Source organism: Neopelma chrysocephalum, unplaced genomic scaffold, assembly GCF_003984885.1.
Source record: "Neopelma chrysocephalum unplaced genomic scaffold, ASM398488v2 Primary Assembly neopelma1_97034, whole genome shotgun sequence".
Taxonomy (NCBI): Eukaryota; Metazoa; Chordata; class Aves; order Passeriformes; family Pipridae; genus Neopelma; species Neopelma chrysocephalum.
The window spans coordinates 3,048,027-3,068,191 of record NW_020925676.1 but is presented as its reverse complement, the minus strand read 5'-3'; the positions used below and the strand labels follow the sequence as shown (position 1 = coordinate 3,068,191).

General features: G+C 41.4%; 1 protein-coding gene across 4 annotated transcripts in view; it reads right to left on the bottom strand.

Annotated features, from left to right (window-relative positions):
* The window catches only part of PLPPR1 (phospholipid phosphatase related 1), a 130,853-nt gene that overhangs the window by 10,559 nt on the left and 100,129 nt on the right, over positions 1 to 20,165 (bottom strand). For all 4 annotated transcript variants that reach the window (XM_027671137.1, XM_027671136.1, XM_027671138.1 and 1 more), the window contains exons 4-5: positions 9,996 to 10,128; positions 1,274 to 1,524 (exon numbers count right to left, since the gene is read on the bottom strand). In XM_027671137.1, coding sequence (XP_027526938.1) covers positions 1,274 to 1,524; positions 9,996 to 10,128 — 384 coding nt within the window. The remainder of the gene's footprint in view (positions 1 to 1,273; positions 1,525 to 9,995; positions 10,129 to 20,165) is intronic.

Sequence of the window (20,165 nt, the reverse complement as noted above, 5' to 3'; positions counted from 1 at the left end):
TGTGAAGCTGCATTGTCTGATGTGAAGCTGTATTGTCTAAGAAACTGCATACGTGATAGAAAGAATAAAACAACAGGATGGGAAAAGTAGTGAAAGTAGCTAAGTAACAAATATGTAACTATAGCCATGAGAAAGAAGCAGCATTTGCATAAATATGCCTTAGGTAATTAGAAGCCAATGATGAGCCTATGCTTGGAATATGTATGAGGCTAATTATTAACCTTTATAAGCACGAAGTTTACAGCAATAAAGTTGGATTAGTCATGATCAATACTGGGATCGTGTGATACTTTTCCCGTCGTCCACAACATATCTCCATCATTAATCACAGAATATTCAGTGTAAATAGATGGATATTGAAACAGCAGCTGGTGGACTCTTCATCTTACAGTAATAATATGGTGTTTTATTCATCTACTACCCAGAGTACAGGGTAAAATATTCAGTAAATACACTGTCATTAGTAATTTTAACACTTTTCTTAAATAGTGATGACCTACAGACAGACTCTGCCACTACTCTGTCAGGCTATTGGTGGAAAAAAGACAGGTTAATTCATTTTAAGATCAGAACCAGGTCAAGCCCTTCGATCTTAATGGCAAAACCAACAAGATTTTCTGCTTTGTTAGTAAGATTCTTGGATCGATTTTCAAGCATTACAGAAACTTTAACCAGAGAACACAAAGGAGCAGTCGATCTGTCTCATGAAACCTTTTAAGACAGATAAGTTTCCTTCCTTACAGTACAGTGGTGTCACTTTGTCAATATGTCAACTGGGGTGCATTCCCTGTGATAACAACAAAATTCTGGCACTAACTTTCATTAGGACCTTCAGGTCATAAACAAGGGCAGCAAAATTCAGCCTAAGTTCAGCCTCCCATTGAAGTGGCACAATTTAAATATTAAATGTTCAACAGGCACGTGAGCAAAAGTAGCAATCCAGAAGCTATTTAAGGATCAACTTCATTTTAATGCTTATCAGAGAGGGCCAGGGAGAAGAAGATCTTGAATGAGAAAACCAGCAGTAAAGACAAGTTTAGGACCTCATACTTCCGGAATATGCAGTGCCTCAAAAACAATAAGCAGTTAATTTGCTTACACCAGGATTGGTAAAATGAGAGAGAGAAGGCAGTTTCCCCCTACAGATAAAGAAGAAAGCAGCCCCAAAAACAACACTCTTTTTCTCAAAAAATCCATCATAAGAAAAATGTGCCCATCTAGATGCACATACAGAAACCTCTCACAGAAGTCTGCAGTCATCACTGGCACCCACCGTGGCATATAAAGCTGAGTAGATGCTCAGAGCAGCATGTTTGGATGGAAAGGATCTCCTTGCCTTTTCAATCACCTCCACATCCCCAGTGCAGATGTTGCCGTTGTTTATGAACTGGTGGTGTGCCCTGCAGTCGTTCCCAGTGTAGTTGGGTTTACACACCGTCAGGAAGTAGGGAGCCAAGTTCCCAGTCACAACCTGGCCGGCGTTTACAAAGATGTCAGTGGCAAAAAGTCCAAACGCAAACACTCCTGTGAGGAAAAGTTAAAAACAGTGATTATTCAAACAGATTTAAAAAAATACCACAATACCTGAGAGGGGGAGACATAATAGGAGTTATATCATGTATTCATACCAGATCTGTGACAAAAAATGAGATCTCTGAACCTGAAAGAGCAGTGTAGTGCTGAGACACAATAGTGCACTTACCTAACATAACTATCGAGTGTCAAGTACCTCCTGAATTTTGACTGTTCATTGTCTTGATGTTGAAAAATTAGGATTCTGATCTAGCAAGATTTGGCATGTCCTTTTGGAAGCAACCCATTGCTTTGCTCTGGAAGACATTTCCAGAGAGTTGCAGTTCAGCTCACGTCACCAGGAGCACATAACCACAAATCCTACAGCATGAAGCATTCACTAGAACATATTTCCTGGGCTGTGGAGCATCCCTTGATCAATATTGCAGTTGTCACATCCTCCACTGACTCCCTTATCAATACCTGCTGCAGCTGCTATGAATATATGAGGATCTTTCACATGCATGTACTGCCCACATACCAAAGGAAAAGAACAGCACATCTGCAGAAATACCAAACCCAAATGTTCTGAAAGATTAAATCAGCTCTCCTTTTCCCCTTCTCATTGCTAAGGTTAATTAAAGTGTCACAAAAATGTAGAAAAAATAAATAATTGCTTCTGGTGTGGGAATATTGAGGGTCATCTATTTTTGCTTTCTCCCTCCTGTAACTGTGTAAGCAAAAGTAATTTAAATTATAAATTAGTTGAGATTGCTATGTATTTAAGTATGACCAAGAGCTGGAGCTCCAGGGAAAACATCCTAGAGAGCTGTGGTAAAACCTTAAAAGCTGGCATCACCATGATTGTTACACCTTCACTGCTTATATATACTTATATATAGAAAAAGAAAATAGGACAGCTATAGTCTGAGACACAAAAAATATCAGAGAGTCAGCAAGATAATGCAGTGTGTACAGGCAGTAACATAAACTAAAACTGTATCTAAAATGGATTTGTGTGAGTGTTAGAGTGAGGCTTGCCTGTGCCAGTCATTCAGAGAGATGGTGTGGTGTCTCTGTAACACAGAGTAATGATGGAAAGAGCCCTGTCCTCAGGAAGCAGCCGGGGGGGGGCTGCAGGACTGTGGAGCTGTTCATCCTCCCCATCCTTCCCCAAGGTTAGGATGGAGCATCACCACAGTGAAGATGATTGGGGGGGGGGGGCTGAGTGTATTCTTTATGTGAATTTATTTATTATTAATGAACTGATTTGTGAGCATGGATTCAAAACAGTGGTGGTCAAAGGAGGAGGCTGCCTTTCTCTGGTTCTAGACTGCAGGACTGACCCCTGTCTTTTTAATGGTGTGACAGTTTTCCTCCTGTTTATCCTGCTAAGTGTCTGTGTTTAAAAGGAGAGAGCACTGACACTTCTGATATTTCTTTTATCCTTGTGTTAATATTTTAAATCCACGGTTTTCCACAGCTGGCAGGAACTTCTCATCTACATTAGTCAGTACACAATCAAGTACAAAGGAAAAAGGTAATAGGGTATCTTTTCAGCCTGGTGAAACAGCTGAAGTTATAACAAAGATGAATCTTGTTCTATACGCAGCTCTTTGTCAAAATTTTTTTTTTTTTTGGCACAGCTTGCCTTAAATGGCATCTTTCTGATGTGCCATGTAAATTAGAAGGAATGCAGTGGGGATTATTACACAGCCTTTTACAATAGTTAGAGGAAATTTACGTGCCAGGCAGTCTGGCCCACGGTATTTATCAAGTGAGTACAAGCCAAGAAACAAGGTGTTTCAGAAAAAGCTCACAGGCTTCACAAAATTATCTAAATCCCTAGGCAATGCACAGGTACAAAGGTGGTCCAGTGTTTTGCTCCATTAAAAAAAAAAGCTTCAACACCTGCATTTCCTCAGTATTTGGTAGCACAGAACTCAACGAGTCAGCTGCTGAGGCCTGCAGCAGTCCACAGAAGAGCAGAGCATTCCACAGCTGAAACCTTTATCGTGTTCTGAGTGTGGTGCATATTGATTACTGTAACTCCTCTCTCACAGGTCTGCCAGACTGTGCTTCATGAGAACCACAGCCACGTCCAGCAGTGAATTCAGCTGGCAGGAATGTCACCCTTGCAGGGTGGATTGCACTCCCCGTCATGTCTGGAGACTTGGAGGTAGGGTTGACTGTAATTGATTTAAAGGTTGTAACACCAGCAAGCCTGGGCAGGGGCGGACAGTCCCCCAATGGTTTTTGTACCTCAGGAATCCATCTGTTCAACAGATTTGTTCAATGACCTGCAGCAGCTCAGCTAACTGACTAGAGCACAAAAAACACAGTGATGTGAGTGCCAGGTTTTTAGAGGCAGACAAATTGCTGCTGAAAGGCTTCACAGGGAAGACAACCAGCCCTGGCTCTTCAGGGTCAGCTGAAGTCCTTGATATAATGCCAGAGAGAGAGAATGGGACAACATGTACCTCTTCCAGACTTTGACACTCAGCTGTAATAGGAGGTGGTGTCATCCTGATCAGGAGCAAGTGATTTATCTCACTGAGCTCACTCTGGGCCAGAAAACCTGGGAATGAACTTCAGTGCAGAATTTAGCATATACTGCGAAAAAATGGGAACAGTGCAAGCCACATGGGAAGCAGACCTACAGCTGCTTACTAGCAGAAGGGATGGAGGTTAATTGCATTTACATGAAGCCACTCTTTGCCCTCAGCCACATGTGTCACATTGTCTGGCTGCAAAAAGAGGCCTTAAAGAAGGAGCAGAAGCTATGTTTGGAAGGGCTTCCTGGCTTTTTGTCAGGACGTGACCCTCACCTGTGTTCATGCGTCTCAGGAGCAGTCAGGAGGAGGAAGCTAGAAGACAAAACAGTAAGCAGAATGTAACTGGGAGAGATACTAGTTTAGGCCAGAGACAGAGGGGTAGGCTATACTCCCTGCTCCAGAGTCCAAGAAGAAGGAACTGAAGATCAGATTTGAACGTGTCTTTGCCTCCAGAGGTCCTTGCCTCCAGTGACAAGGACCTTAGACAAACTAAATGTGCAAATCAAAAGAAGAAGAAACAAGGAGAAGCCTGTTGAAAAATGCCAAGGATGGACAACGTGAAGCTTGACTTTCCAGATCCATCTCACCTGAACTAACACTTGCCTTGGCAGAAGAATCTGAGTATCTGGCAGCTTCAGTTTTGAATACTTCATTTTTAATTTCTCTACTTACACATCCTCCTAAATGACTGTCCTCCATGAACCCATGATTTCTGGACTCTCACCCATATGCTACTCTCATGTTCTGTCTCCTATTAAGCTCTTTGTGTGGTTGTTCATCAGTGTTGCCACCTCCAACTCTATTGCTTTTGCCAACAGAGGCACTTGCCCTGAAGAAGAATACAGCTCTTCTTGCACATTCAGTACAACCCTGTCTCCTCCCTGCAATTCATGCTCAGGCTCTCTTCTTCCACCCCGAATTATCTAACATCAGTCACTGCAGCTGCTAGTTGACTCCATGGAAACTCTTGCTATTAGAAGCATTTAAAATGCCATTGATTTGAAAAAAAATCCTTCGCCACCACCACAACAACTACAAAAAATCATCAGCAAAACCCCTTGGAACTTGTAGAAGAGCAGCTGAAATGACACAGGGAAAAGACAAGTAAGAAGCCAGTGGGTGGAAATGAGAATCAGGAGGTAGAAGGCCCTATTATAGAAAATCCATGAAACCCGTAAGTAAAGTGACAAAAGAAACAATGCATTGAAGGGCTCATGAGACATCAGAAGCTGAGCTCTTTGGTAACCTATCATCTTCAAACAAGGATATTTATTTAGGCACTCCTCTCTCCCAGTGCCCAGTCAATTACCTGACTTTGTCATTCTCAACCTAATTAGCTTAGAAAATATTCATATTACACATGCACACTCATACTGCCCTAATTCCTTTTCTATCCCTATGTTTTTTAAAGAAGATTAGAGTTTCAGTGGAAAGTGTCCCTGGAAGGACTCAGGGCTCTATGGAAATGCTGATTCTCAGCCCATCTCTGAACATTTTGCTCTAAGAATGCTGTGCATCCAATAAAGCCATACATTTATAGTCCCGTGATTAAGACTCTGCAACCACCACTCATCATTATATCTTAAAGAGTGTTGTTAAAGGAGACTTGTATCATTAATCCATTTTACAACTGCAGAGATGGGGGTTGCAGGGAAATTTATTGTTCTGTTGCCATGGCACCAGGAACAGGCTCAACATCAACCTTCTGAGCTTTCATCACCCAATCATGGGATTGGCTTTGATCTCCTAGTGAAGACCTCACAAAGCTTCAGGCATCTACTGCCTCTTGGGTCTGCTTCACCTCTGAGTGTCCTGCCTGGATACTGTTCCCTCCAGATATAAAAAGGAAGACACATGGTCTGAGCACATCAGCAGAAATTCAGTTCTCAGTGCAAAAAACTTTGGAGCCTCAAGACTTCTCCTGAGAGATGTACAGGATATCTTCCTTCCTCGCTGCTTTCACAACTACCAGTTTTCATCTAGACAGCTGCCAACTCAGAGCCTGGCATAAAAGAGAACAGGAAGGGTTGATCTGTCCCCAGCACAGTGACCTGTTTCTCATTGTGGTTGTTCTTCAGTGATAAGAAAAGAGACCTCCAGTAGTTCGAGCTGTTGAGCAGTTTAGGTTAGGGGCAACAAACCCAAACACAGCTTGAGTCCTGCAGAAAGGCAGCCAGATAATAACAGAATATGCATGGTTTCACAGTGAACTTCAGATCCAAGCCAGGTAGAAGGATAAGGTCAGGCAAGCTGGGTCCTGTAGCCGCTCAGGGAATCGACATCAGAGCTCTGGGGTATATCTGTCCTAATACAATAAACTCAATGTGTGTATAAGTCTTGTAAGTCTCTATTTGCTGAACTAAAGCCTTAATTTACTGAAATGAAGCCCTAATTTCATTATTTAGCCACCCATTCTGAGGGGTCACCATGCTTTAGATTAAGTTGTCGACAGAAGCTGATCTGCACCATTTGTTAACTGCAAATTATGCACATCCAAAGCAAAAGCCACTGGTAACAAACTGATGAGGCACATTGCATTTTCACATATCTGAGCTACAGAGAGGCTACTTGCATGTTATCAGGGCCTTGCAGGTAAACTACTTAATCATGTGGATTACAAACCTAATATAAGGAAATGCAACAATACGTACTATAGTCAACCTGCCACAGTGAGTCAGGGAGGTCTGAATCTGTGATCCTGGGGGTATGATAGCAGCTGTACATAAACAGACTAAAAACTTGAGTGAAACCACTCACTAAATAATGCTAAAATATTCTGTAACTTTCATTTGTAATACAAACTATGAAGTAGAACATGGAAGCAAATGCAAGATGGCATGATGTTAACAAAGTACTGAATGGAAAATTACAAGAAGACAGAATGAATAAAAATAAAAAATGCTCAAGCTGGGAGAGGTAGAAGAGGCGGAGGCCCAAGACACAGGCACTCTAGTTTCTCAAAGGTTCCACACACAAACAGCGAACTTTGGCAGCAAAAATTGATGATAAAAGTGCCCCAAGGGGTGGGGAGAGGAAGGAGGAGAAATGATGTGACTAAAGAAAAGCAGTGTAGCACCAATATCTCAGAAAAAAATGCTCTAAAGCAATTGCACACCATTTGTTTGACCTGAAAATCTTTTAAAAAAATTGTCTGTGGAAGCAGCTGTAAAAGATAAAGGCGAAGATGGAACAAATTGCAACATACATCAAAGTCTGATGTTTCCACGCTAAGCCAGTTTTTTTCAATGATAAAGAAACTGATTTTCTAAATACAGGGAACATAGCAGGTTTCACCAGTTTAGGCCACAGTACAGCATTTGACAAACACTGCAGCAAGGTGAGAGGCAGCCCTTTCCCACAAAAGTATACATGTAGAATTCATGCCTGGGCCAGGAAGCAAGATGAAACTGTGCTTCTGCTTCATGTGGACAAAGAACGAGAGAGGGATTTAATACAAAGCTCAACATTCAAGGTCCCCACTAAACTCAGGAGGGGAGGCTGTTTGAAATGGACATCTGCAGAGGCCTTGAGGAAAACAAGGAAAGAAGGAACAGAGAGCATAATAAGCAAGATAGAGACAAAAACACAAAAAAACCCCATAGGGCTTTGATAACATTCCAGAAGAGTTGCAGGGTTTTTGTTTTGCTCCACTATCAAAGTGTAAAAAAGTGCTTAATTCTGTACACATGAAGAAAAAGCAAGAGGAGAAAAGCTCAAGTCTAGCAACCAAACCCAAAAGATCCCATGGAGATAGTATGACAAGGGTCCTTGTCTTTCACAGGACCAAAAGGGAGTTTGGAGTTTCCCTTCTTCTTTCTCTTTCCTTATAAAATCTAAATGAATGTCCAGTGAAGTATCTACAACATCCTGCTTGTTTTGTGGAAAGCACATTTAGCCTACTTTTCTTGAAACACCGTCTCTTCCCAGCAACTCCAGTTACCAAGTTGTAGAGGGAGTAAAAGCCTCTTTGCCTTTCTAAAATTCGGGAACAGCAACTTTCAAAAGTTGTCCACGATGTGCCTTGTAGGGTCAGACAGTACTGTTCATTTTTCCTGACACATAAGCACCTACACACATTGAAGGATTTTTCTCATCCTTTTCAGTAATATCAACTGTAATGACTTCTAAGGCAATATTCCAAGGAGTTAAATTGCTACTTTTTGCAGGTGCTCAGCAAGACTTGCTCAAACATCTGGGCAAAAGAAATCACCAGATATAGATGAATGTCAATGAATTAGTACCAAAACTAAACTGGCAGCAAATTTCTTTGCACCCTACTTGCTAGGGTATCTTGGAAGACAACCTACTTAATCAGCTCCGTAACTTCTGGCCCGCAAGTTTAGCAAGAGAAGACACACACAGAGAAATCCATGTATAAGCAACCTGATCATCTCTGCAGAGCCAAGCACCCAAGAAGCCTCTTTTTGGAGTAAGCAGCTGTAGGGAGCTAACTTCCCTGGATCATCCAGCACAGTGTACAGCTGCTCAGTCCATGTCATGTTTTCAAAATGCAGGTGAAATGCAAAATGAAAAGCATGCAGTTATTTTCAGCTCCTTTCATAAATTATTTTACCCATTTTTCAACAAATTCTACATATTTCACTGCAGAGGCAGGGAGAAGGTTTCAGAAGAACACAAGCAAAAATTCAGTGTAGTTTAAGACAAGACAAAGACTAAGCCATTTCTAATAATATTAACTTAATTTTTCTCAGGAAAACAAACATAGCTGCAAGGCCAAGATTGATTTCTCTAGCATGGTTCATATCCTATAACTCTCAGAATCCACTGTGCCATTGCTACTCCTTTTCTCTTCCACTGGAAGAGAAACAAAGCATGAATGTTTAAGAATAAGGAAACATACTGAGCAAGTGCTTAGCCTTCATGATCTAAGTACTTTCAGTGCTGAACCCACAGGCAAGAGTGTTTGATTGGAGCTTTACAACATGCCAAATGTGCTGGAACAGTAAAACAGCCCTGAGTAGCCCGGTGGACTCTGGTATCCTGCTTCTCTCTTAACAGCAGTTCACTATCCATCAATATATCCCAGAGGTTATGTGAAGTTCAAGGGTATTTTACCTTTAACTACATTCCTGTGTCTTTTATTTCCATCTGCCTGACTAAAGAACCATAGGTGGTTTGCTTCCACCCTAATATTGGCAGAAGGGACATTTCCCTCCCTACCTTCCATGTATAAAGCAGGAGGCACAAAGGTAGGAGAGGGAGAAGGAAAACCATTGTTCTTCCTCCTTTGCACCATTTATTTGCTGATGATGAAAACCCTAATGCAGGGTAAGACTGTCAGTTCCATGCATGAACTTGAGACTGCTGATCAACAGTGTGAAGAAGGTAAAGCAGTTTTCAAGCACCATATAAAGCAACCTCCAAATGGTTTAGTGACAGAACTTCATTTCTCAGCAATTAACTCCATGAAAGCTCTAAAAAGAAGCAAATACAATGAAAATAATAACAGTGTTTTGAAGTGAGCTCTGGGTTTTTTTGCACTGCTCAGCTGAACATTATGTGGCAGGGCTGTGGATGTTAAAATTAGAGCTGAAAAGAAAAATGCCAAATAGATGATCTGGTGAAGACCAATTTGTAAGTAAAATGGGTAGCTTACACAGACTAGCAATGATGGGATTATTCATATAAGGATTTGATTGATATAACCTTTCTTCAATGGCCTAGAAAAAGCATTAAGCTCAGCAGAATACGATATGAACCAGCTCCAGACAGCGTGATATGGCAAATTTTGAACATTACCTTGGAAATCCTGAGGGGACTATCCCTCTAAGGTGGAAGATGCCTGCAAAGATTTCACAGCTTAATTAATTTTGTGAGGTAATTATTATGTATTTATGTATTTATCAGTGTGTTTTGTTCTGTTTTGGTGCAAGCAGGGACTAAGCTTGCAGTGATCAGGATTCTTACCTATAAAACGTATTATTCTTCGAAGCAGTGGGTTCAGGTAACAGCATTCTCCAGTCAAAATAGTTTTCTCTTGAATAATTAGAGTTTCTCGGGTAGACTTTATGAAATACATGGATATCTCACCAATAAAAATCTGCCAGGAAAGGGAGAAAAACAGAAGGTTAAAAATTACACAAGCGAAACATTAAAACACAGGTGACTAGTTCCAGCCCACAGAAAGTGCTGTACAGCAATGTGGCTTTGGGACACTGCACTTCTACAGTAAGGCCACACTTACTCAAGGTGAACTGACATAGACCCAGCTCCTAAACAAGAAAAGAGTCATTCTTGTGCTCACAGAGGCCCAGAGAAGCTGATTTTAGCCATGGGATCCCCGCCCACCCCTCCCCAGGCCACACTATACACTGGACACTGAGAAATGCTCATTAGGCCTCAGCCTTGACAAACAGCACTTGGACTAAGCCCGTTTTGAGCTTATCAGAAACACTGTCTGCTCCCAAGAACTAGTGCTATCTAATGAGCACCTATTTTTTAATGAACAGCCTTGGAAACTTGCTTTTCTTGCCTGAATAACAACCCAAGTGGAATAATGTTTTTGTTGTTGAACGTTAAAGAAAGATGCCGACTCATTGCAGCCCGGAGGGAAAATTATTATCATTAAAGCCAACTCTCTTGTGACCCTATAAACAACAAAGTGGGGGCTAAAGTGGTATGTCTAGAACACTGATAGCTGGATGGCTGTGGAGCCAAAACAAGGACTCCTGATAATAACAGACAAGAATTGTTGGTAATAGGCAAGGACTGTTGGTATTAACGCTCTGTGAGAAAAAATAAGATTTGACTAAATGTCCTGTTTTGTTTATCAAAATATCAAAAATTAAGTCTCTAGGGAACCATTTATCATTACGTTAGCCATGCTTACATATTACATATCTCTGTATGATCAGAACATTCATGCTTTCTTTAAAAATAATAGCTGCTTCCCATAGGAGTAGGATCACTATTTCTTTAAGTACTCACAATTAATTTACTTCTGTTGCACTGAGGTCTATCTGCCCTCACTAAAGTCGGACTGAATTTAACCACAGGCTTTAGAGGCAACAATGGTCCACACACAGTAGGAACTTCCGAAAATATCACCTACCATGCTCTGTCAGCAGGCTTTATAAGGGGAAACTGGGAGCTTTTTAGAAAGCGAGAGTTTGTAATGAAAGTCTTTAAAAGAAAAGCCTAAGTAGAAGAAATGAGCTTTCAAAGGGGAACACTCAAAATAATGATTTAAGACATTATTATGGGACACACACAAGAGGACTCCATAGTGCTAGGGAACAGCCAGAGAACAGCAAAACAACATACATACATACATCAGCAGACACACACACTGACACAGACACCCGGAGTTAGTATAAACATCAGGGAAGTCACTTCAGTTCACTTCGACTGCTGGAATGGTACGTTGTTTCAAGGGCAACAATTTATCCTTATTAAGCCAAATGAGCATCCTTATTGATTACTGACATTCAAGGCAAGTATGCTTAACCTCTTTATAATTCTGACTGCTGATGAGGAGAGATGTGGAGCTCTAAAATGCATGTCAATAATGGCATCTGGGAGGGGCAGTGCTTAGGAGCTGCACTGAAATATTGCCTTTATCCTGTTTCACTCCATCTGCTCTTAACAGAATTGGCAAGCAGTTCAATAAGCTCAGCTCACTAACAACAGGGCTGGGAATTAAGAAAAAGACCATCTGCACTAAAGCAGTTTAAAAGTGACACTCTCTTTCAAAACGTTTGTTATTTGAAGTACAGTAATGTTCAGAAGTTTGAGTTAATGCTTTGGGTCTCTGTCTGCCCAGGGCTGTACATACGCATTGAGAGACAATTCACAACCTGAGGAATTTCTGCTCTATGAAGGCAGGGGTCACTAGACTTTAAAATTAAACCTGAACTTTTCAAGTAAGAGCGACTTAGGTATAAAACATACTAATAGTCCTCCTGTAACAATAAATCCATTTTTTAAAGTTCTTTTGCATCAGAAGTTAAAGCATTATTCACCTGCTTCAATATCCATCTTTGTTTCCATAAATCTAGTTGTCTGGCATACTCCTAGCAACTCCCATGTGGATAGATTAGTTCCACTTACATTTAGGAGTAAATTTTGCCAGGCTATAAATCTGTTCAATTCCATTCCACTGATTTAAGCAGAGTTATCCCACATTTCCTATAGCATAACATATCATAATGTGATTTTTTTTAAGTGAATACTGCCTTTGGTTTAATACAGACTTTAAGTGTATGGCAATAATGCTACATTTGTGGGGTGAAGTAAGGTGATTCAACATAACTGGACTTTTCTTGTGGTGCTGTCTCTGGCACCGAATTTAGTTGCTGGGATTTGCAGATTTGGTTTCCTTGTATGTTTAATGTGGGCTCTAGAAAGTGAGCTTTGCTGTGGGGGATTGGACACCTGACTCTGATAGCTAATCTAGCTGTGTGCAGTTGTACAGGGTCTGAACAACTCCTCAAAGAACTCATATTTTTTTTTCTCCAGGCATTTCTGAAGTCAAGGAACTCCACTGATTCTCATGATTTAAACCCTGATGATTCTGCATGAGCAGAGTCCGTGTCCAGCCAAGTAATCCAGCTGGCCTCCCAGAATCAATCACCAGGACTATTAAGTACCTTAGCTTCTGCCAAAACAGAATCAGCACTCCAGGAGTGGTTACAACTCAGTTCTAAATCTGAAATCTAAATATACATAGACAGATATGGGTGGAAAAAGAAAACAGCAAGCAAACTGCTTTTATTTCCATTGGGGAAAACAATGCAAGGTTAATGAGCTTCTGCAGCATACTGGCTTAATTAGACAGTAGAAATGACAAGAAAATTGCACTGGCAGTTGGGGATTGAAAGCATAGGTGATCTGCAGTCTGGCATGATGTCGGTAATAGGGAAGCAAAGGTAGTGCCCCTGGATGTGTTTCTGTTCTTTGTTTCCTGAATGCAGTAGCAGCTCACCTACACTGAGGATACATTGCTTGGACACTCTTGTTCACATTGCCTTTCGCATTACTAGCAGGCAAAAACACTACAATCATGGCCTAAAGAACCCAGTATGAATTAGAATTACCTACCCAGCAGTCATTTTTCCTCTGCTGATTTCACTGAGAAAACTTCTTCAATTTTCCCTGCCTTACTCCCATTACTGACAGTGTCACCAAATACTTGCTCCTCAACATTCAGTTCTCAAAGATCTCTGCTGCGTACACTTTACTTATTTCCTTTCTTCTCCTGAGCCAGCAGATGATAAAATGATCTGTCTCATTTTCCTCTTCAAAAGCCTTTTTTCCATGATAGTTTTTCAGATTGTGAACTGACATTTTCAGAGGGTGAAATGTCTCATCTTCCCCTACCAAGTTCTCAGCACAACTTTAGCGCCTGATACTCCCCGCACTCCTGTACAGATTTGAATGCTGTTATTGTTAATTTAATTATCAATTTAATCAGCAAAACAACAGAACTATTGCTTTTAAAGGGACAGGGAACATTTTCTTTTCCTATAGCACTTTCTGATAACCTAACAAATGATCATTTGCACAACAGCATTCTAAAAAAAAATGAGGTAAACGTCAAGAAGAACTGTTTCTCTGAGGATAAACTAAGATAAACTATCCAAGAATGTGTCTGAGTTACAACCAAGAGGAGGCTGCAGATGAGTGGTGTCCTGGAGCAGCTCTCCTGCAGGAACTGTGCAGTGGGGTAAGGGTCGGGGGCAAACTTGAAGAGTTATATTCAACTTAATGAGTAATAACTGATTGTGCTGACAGTCAAGAATGGGTCCAGCTTTAACCCTTTTGTTCTTTTTACTAGTTTTTCTCATTCAGGACGTTGGCATTGTAACTCAATTCCACTACTCTAGCAAAGCTGAGGACTGCATCACTGCTTCACTCCCCTACCATGCTTTGGCTTACTTCTCCTCCAGGAGCCAAAATCTCTCTCCTTCGTCATGTTTCTCTACACTCCTGTGCATATACAGCGCCACAATCCGGTTCCTCCTATGCTCCAGTCACACCACTCCAGTCTCACCTCTACTCTGCTCCCTTTGAAAACTCACTACAGATTCACTGCAACTTAGTCAAACTGCCCTGAGTGCCTCCAGGCAGTCCCACATTGCTTCTGGCAGCAGGTGCAACTCACACCCTCCTACTTCCTGTCCACTCACTCACTCAGGGATGACAAATGGGAAAACACTATTTTCGTAATTTTTTCACATTTTCAGCAAACACCAGGGTTGTGTGAAAGTTGCCACAATTTTTGTTTCAGCTGCAATTCCACATGGATAAAGAAGGAGGAGCATGGAAGAGATGCGGGATGCATCATTGTGCCCACAGCTGGGGACTGCCTGAAGTCTGTCTCCCTATGAAAGTTACATCCTTCTGCTGCTTTCCATGAAAAAGAACAGGTGATCTCATTTCTCATCACAGCAAGACAATGGAGTTCCCACATTAGGGAGAATTATGTGAAGTGCAGATGTGATCTGTCTTTTCTGTGCATTTAGTTAACGTTATTCTGATTTTTGCAAGTTTTTAAATCCTTCAGCTTGTCTTCTCTAACAGCATCCTTGTGACACCGTCAGTCGTTCTTAATACCACTTTCTACATGGAAATCCCATCCAGGGACATGCTGTAACACACAAAAATCTCTGCAGCAAACAAAACTGAACTTAGGTCTTGGGACATCATCACTGTCCATTCTGAGCAGGTCTTAGCAACCTGTGTGACATTTCCTGAATCCTCTACAAGGATGTGTGTGGCTGCATTTTTAATGTCATAAATAGAATGAACGAAATTAATCAGTCTGCAGCATTCAAATACCAGCCAAGGGGAAGAGCAGACCTGAGGAAGGCACTGGCTGTGAGAAAAGCTATGTGCAGAGTGCTCAAAAACAGAGAATAGCAGTAGGTGAGAGTTGTGGGGCTCTCAACCCCAATTAGCCAGTTTCAGAATGATTCCACACACTCTCCCTGGGAAAAGCAGGCCTCTTCACCAAAAGGTGACCTTTGCAAAGTGCTCCAGTGGGTGTTTCATCAAGCACTGGCCTGTACTGGGCCAAAAGCAGTTCTGCCCTTTTGCATCGCAGTGTCTCCAAGGTCTGCATCAGCACAGCTGCCGTCAGGAAAGAGATGCTCTTCTGGCTCTACATGGGAGCTCATGTCTCCATTGATCTGTCATTAGTTAAATGGTTAAATATTTTCACAAGCCACACAGAAGGCACAGAATCACACAGGGGTTTAGCTGGTCCCTCAGTCCAACCCCTCCAAAAGCAGAGCCAGCACAACCCCAGCCTGCAGTGGTCACATTACAAATGCCTTCAAGGATGGAGAACCCACATCTTCTGCTTCAGTGTTTGCCTACCCTTATTGGGTAGGCAAAAATTTTCCTAATTTTTAATCAGTTTTGGGGTTTGCAGCTGGTGTCCACTGCAGGGTTGCCTCTTGTGATCTGAACAGTCTGTCTCCCTCTTCTTCACAGTCTCCACTAAGAACATGGCTCACACTGAATTTCACTTACTGCTGTGAGTTCTTTAATTCCTTAAATCTCCTTCACATTTAGCCTTAGGCCCTGAGGAATACTGATCTGCCACCCTACCTGCTATCTACAGGACTCAGTACTGATACTGCAAAGATGAGACTCCATGGACAAATTGAGGCAGCGAACACTTAGCAACATTTGCATTGAGAAGAGGTACTTCAGAAGGCAATGGGTGGCTGAGAACTGCCTCAAGAGCCTCTCCAGGACACAGTATTCCTGCTGTGATCCACAGACATCACCCTGACCCAAGCCTGCCTGGGTGAGCACAGGTTTTCCTGATAACATCACTATTGATGGAGGGATAGCTAAGAGCTTTCTCAGACACTCTCGTCTTTGCCATCACCCTCTCAACAGGTCTTCTCTAGCCCCCAGGAATCAATGCTGTATTTTACAGAACTATACAAGGAAATGAAGCAGTATCTTCAGGTGAACATTGCAATGCCAGCTCACCCTTCATCTTCCAAGGAGGCAATTGGTTCAATCTGCATTCAATTACTTATCTCATTCTGGTTTTGAGTGGGTAGTTGTTGTTGTTGAATGAAAACAATAACAAAGAACAGTTACAAGTTATTTTGCAGAACAAGGAAATTGGTTTTTTTGGTTTTTTTTTTTTGTTTTTTAATTTCATGTCAAAAGGATTAAATCCACAATTTATATCCTAGCCTGCTCAAAACCCAAACCTGTCTTCTTCTTGTGCTCAAAAAACTAATTTTCTGTGGTAAAATTGTCTACAAGAATTACACTGAAGTTCTAAGTAAGAGATTTCCCACAGCTCTACACTGTTCTTCACAAACTGGTGTGTGGCCAGGACCACTACAAGCTGATAGAGACACTGTCATTAGAAATGCCTGAAAGTGTTACACCAAATCAATAAATACTCCAACAAGGTATATTTATTATTTCTCTAGAATGGTGTGCAAATGCCCAGATATGAACATTTACACAGAGTATTGGGCACACCTTCACATTACTCTTTTGTAGCCCAGCTTGCCATTCACCACCTCATGACCTGAGCCCTGGCAAGCCTCAAAAAGAGGGAGCCAAGTCACCACTGGCAGAGGACACAGCCTGCTGTGCCAGCACAGTGGTGAAGTGTGGTGAAGTGTGGTGGGCAGCAGGTTATGTGTAGCACAGCAGGCTGTGCCTTCTGAAAGCATCACCACCAGCAGAACCTATGATTCCTGCCTGAAAGAGCTTGGAAGAAGCTGCTGTAACAGTGCTCTGAGCTGTGTCAGACACTCTTGGTTTTTCTGGCATCTGCTGCAGAGCAGCCACAGGGGAATCAGCCAAGACAGGCAGCAATTCCCTGGCTTCCCTTACAGAAATAAATCACTGTAGTAACACGGCTATAGTAAATCAAAGCCAAGGAATCAAGACAGAATAGGAAAACCATTTAGAAGAATGATATTTTCAAAGCTTTAATAGTATGTGCAGATTATAGAAAGGGAAGTTTGAACAATTTCCTCCTGCTTCAGATCACCACTGTAATTCAGCTTCTAATTAATAATCAGACTGGTTCAATTTGACTGATGCCAGCATTATCTGAAAACAAATAATCCTTTGCACAAATTAACAGCACTGGTCAGTTAATGATTACATGTAGGCTGCCGCTTCCAACCAAAGGAAAGAAACTGAAGATTGCATGAAAACAGTAGTGGCACTTACTATTCCACTTTCAGGTAACAAAGAACAGTGCCCTTGAAGCTTCCTGCTGCTGTTCAGTGTTCATTTCAGTGAGATGGTTCTGTTCCCAAGCCTCTCTGCTTCTCTCAGGTGGGCAGACAAATCACACTGGATAGAACACAGTAGGCATAGTGCTGAACTCTGTAAGGATTGTTTAGTACCAACTGGGGAATTGGCTGCTTTACAGTAACCTCTTAGCAGGGAAAACTAGTCTTGAGGGACACTAATGAATGTGGTAGAGCCATCCCAGAATATTTTTAGGGCAGTGTTTCAAAAACAATGAATAAAACTGCACAAAACCAGGCCAGTCTCATTTATTTTGCCACTAGAAGTGCAGGGAAATGCACATACAGTAGTAGCAACCTACAGAAGCACTTCTGAAAAGTGCTGTCAGAAATAAAAGACATGCAATCATTTTCCTCATGCACACTGTCACAGCCAAATGACAGAGACACGGAGATATTCCATTAAGTTCACAAAGATGTTCCCTTTTGGCTTGCAATCATTATAACACCTCACAGCTATGTTGAAAATCATTGCTTGAGTCTTCCCTAGAGCTGTGCACACAGGACTCCACTTAAACACTCCGTGTGCCTCAGATGAGGGAGCTTGTACAAACTCCTAGGATATCTTCTCCAGTTTTAGCTGGTACCATGAGCTAGTACCTCCTTGCTGCTGGTTCCACCCATTCCAACAGTAAACTGGAATGGGTGGAATCCAATAAACTGTTGGAATCACGAGATGTCAGGACAGTGGTAACATGAAGGCAACACAGAGAGATCAGGTTTGCTACTGCAAATCCTCCCAGCCAAACCAACTGGCTTGCCATCAGAAAATGAAGCAAAAAGTGTTGTGCAGAGAAGAAACAAGTAATTTTAAGGAGGAACTGGCATTGCCTTTGACTTAAATCATGTCCTCATGGTGGAGCTGCAGAATGTAGGGAGTGAAGCTACAACTTAATCCACAGTGAATGTACACAAGGCTCCCTCCCATGAAGCACAGCTGTGTGGGTTCTTTTGTTTGTGTGGAGTTTTTTTGGAAGCTTTTTTTGGGAGAGTGTAATTCTCACAGAAATGGCTCCATTTGCTCCTTTCACTGAAATTCCTGGGAGACTCAACTGGATCAAACATCTCTCCCCAGACTGTGGGCAGCCTGAATGACAGGCAGCACCCATCTGGGTATAGAAGGACAGCTGAGGATACTCACACTCTGAATGGACTAACCAGCAGGGTAATAAAAGGACAGAGTTTAGGGAGAATCTGAGCTCACCTTCTGTCTCATTTATAAGCTTTTTATTAATGATCATTGCCAAAACTCAGTCTGCAGAGTCAGCTACAAGCTGAAGCAGAGGTCTGAAATCACCCTGCAAGGAGAGCAATGTCTCTCAGAAGAAGATGGGAATGAGGAATAAAGTGAAGTTACTTCTATTGCCATAAGTACCAGTCAGGAGGACAAAAAAAATCCCTCTGACATATGCTCTGGTTGAAGATTAGCCCAAAAGTAATGACATTAAATAATTACATTATGTATTAATAATACGATACAATGATACAAATAATACAAAAAATTGATTGAATAATGTATTAGTACATATTACACTAAAAATGGAAATAAAAAATGTTTTCCCAGGAAAGTTTGATCTGCTGTCTCCTTGAGGTTGTGTGCAGAGATCACCACAAAGCACAGTGCCAAGAGCCATGTGCTGACCCTGACCATGTCCTCTCTAGCTGAAGCACTACCAGTGCAACAGCACAGCACAACCCAAGAAGCAGAGCTTACCAGCCTATACCCAGCATTGAATCCATCCATCCAGGATAGTGTTTCTGGACAGTTTGCATTTTATGAGACAGTTCACACAGTCCAGCTCCACACAGCACTAAGCTGAAGGTCTCTTCAGCACCCAAAAAGTTTATTTGATGTTCGCTACATTTTTTGTCTTTAATATGGGCTACAGAAACTACATAAACAGTACTGTTGATAGAATCATAGAACTGTTTAGGTTGGCAAAGGTCTTCAAGACCATCAAGTCCAACTGTTAACCCAGTACTGCCAAGTCAAGACTCCAACTCAGCTTTTCATAAAGAAGAGTAATTAGGAAAAACTTCTTGGGTCACTAAAAAGAAAGAAAATGCTGATCCAGTAGAGCAAAACCTGAAGGGCTAGCATGAAACTTGGCCAGAGAAAGAATTTAAACAGAAGATCCAAATAAAGAACAACATTCATTACCCCCAATGCCAGTTAATCAGTTAATCAAGGGACAAACTAATACCATTGTTACAGAATGAAGGCATGATAGTGACACACCATCTACCCTTCCGGAAAATGCCTGTGAAAGCTAAGTCCCTAAACAATGGCACTATGTTTATGGGGGAGCTGGAGAAATGTAGTATTTATTTTTTTCACTTGCAAATCATTTATCACTGTAGCCCAAAGTAAAATCAAAGTAAATCCTCAAAATGAGGATTTTCATAAACTCTTGATGTAATCCATTTCAAAACTCCTACTTGCTTTCAAGAAGTGTCCTGTACCAAAAACTATAGGCTCTTCTGCAGATCCCTTTCACACTTTTTACCACATTATGTGACAAGAATACGGTTTCATGCACTAAAATTACTACAGAACAAAACTTAAAATGGACTGTGGTGAAGCACTCACCATTCACAAGCAAATATGCCATGTACAGCTTCAATCAACTTTTGAAGGGGATGAAAAGCAAAATAATATCAGGAAGAAATACTAAAAGGAAAGAAATAAAAGGAAAGAAATAAAACAAAGTCCATAGAGTCTGATAGGAATTTATGAGTGTCATTACAAATGCAGCAAAAAAAATTGGTGAAATTTGCAACCTGCACAGAAAATAGAAGAGGGCCAAAGTTTTGCTAACCACTTGACTGCAAT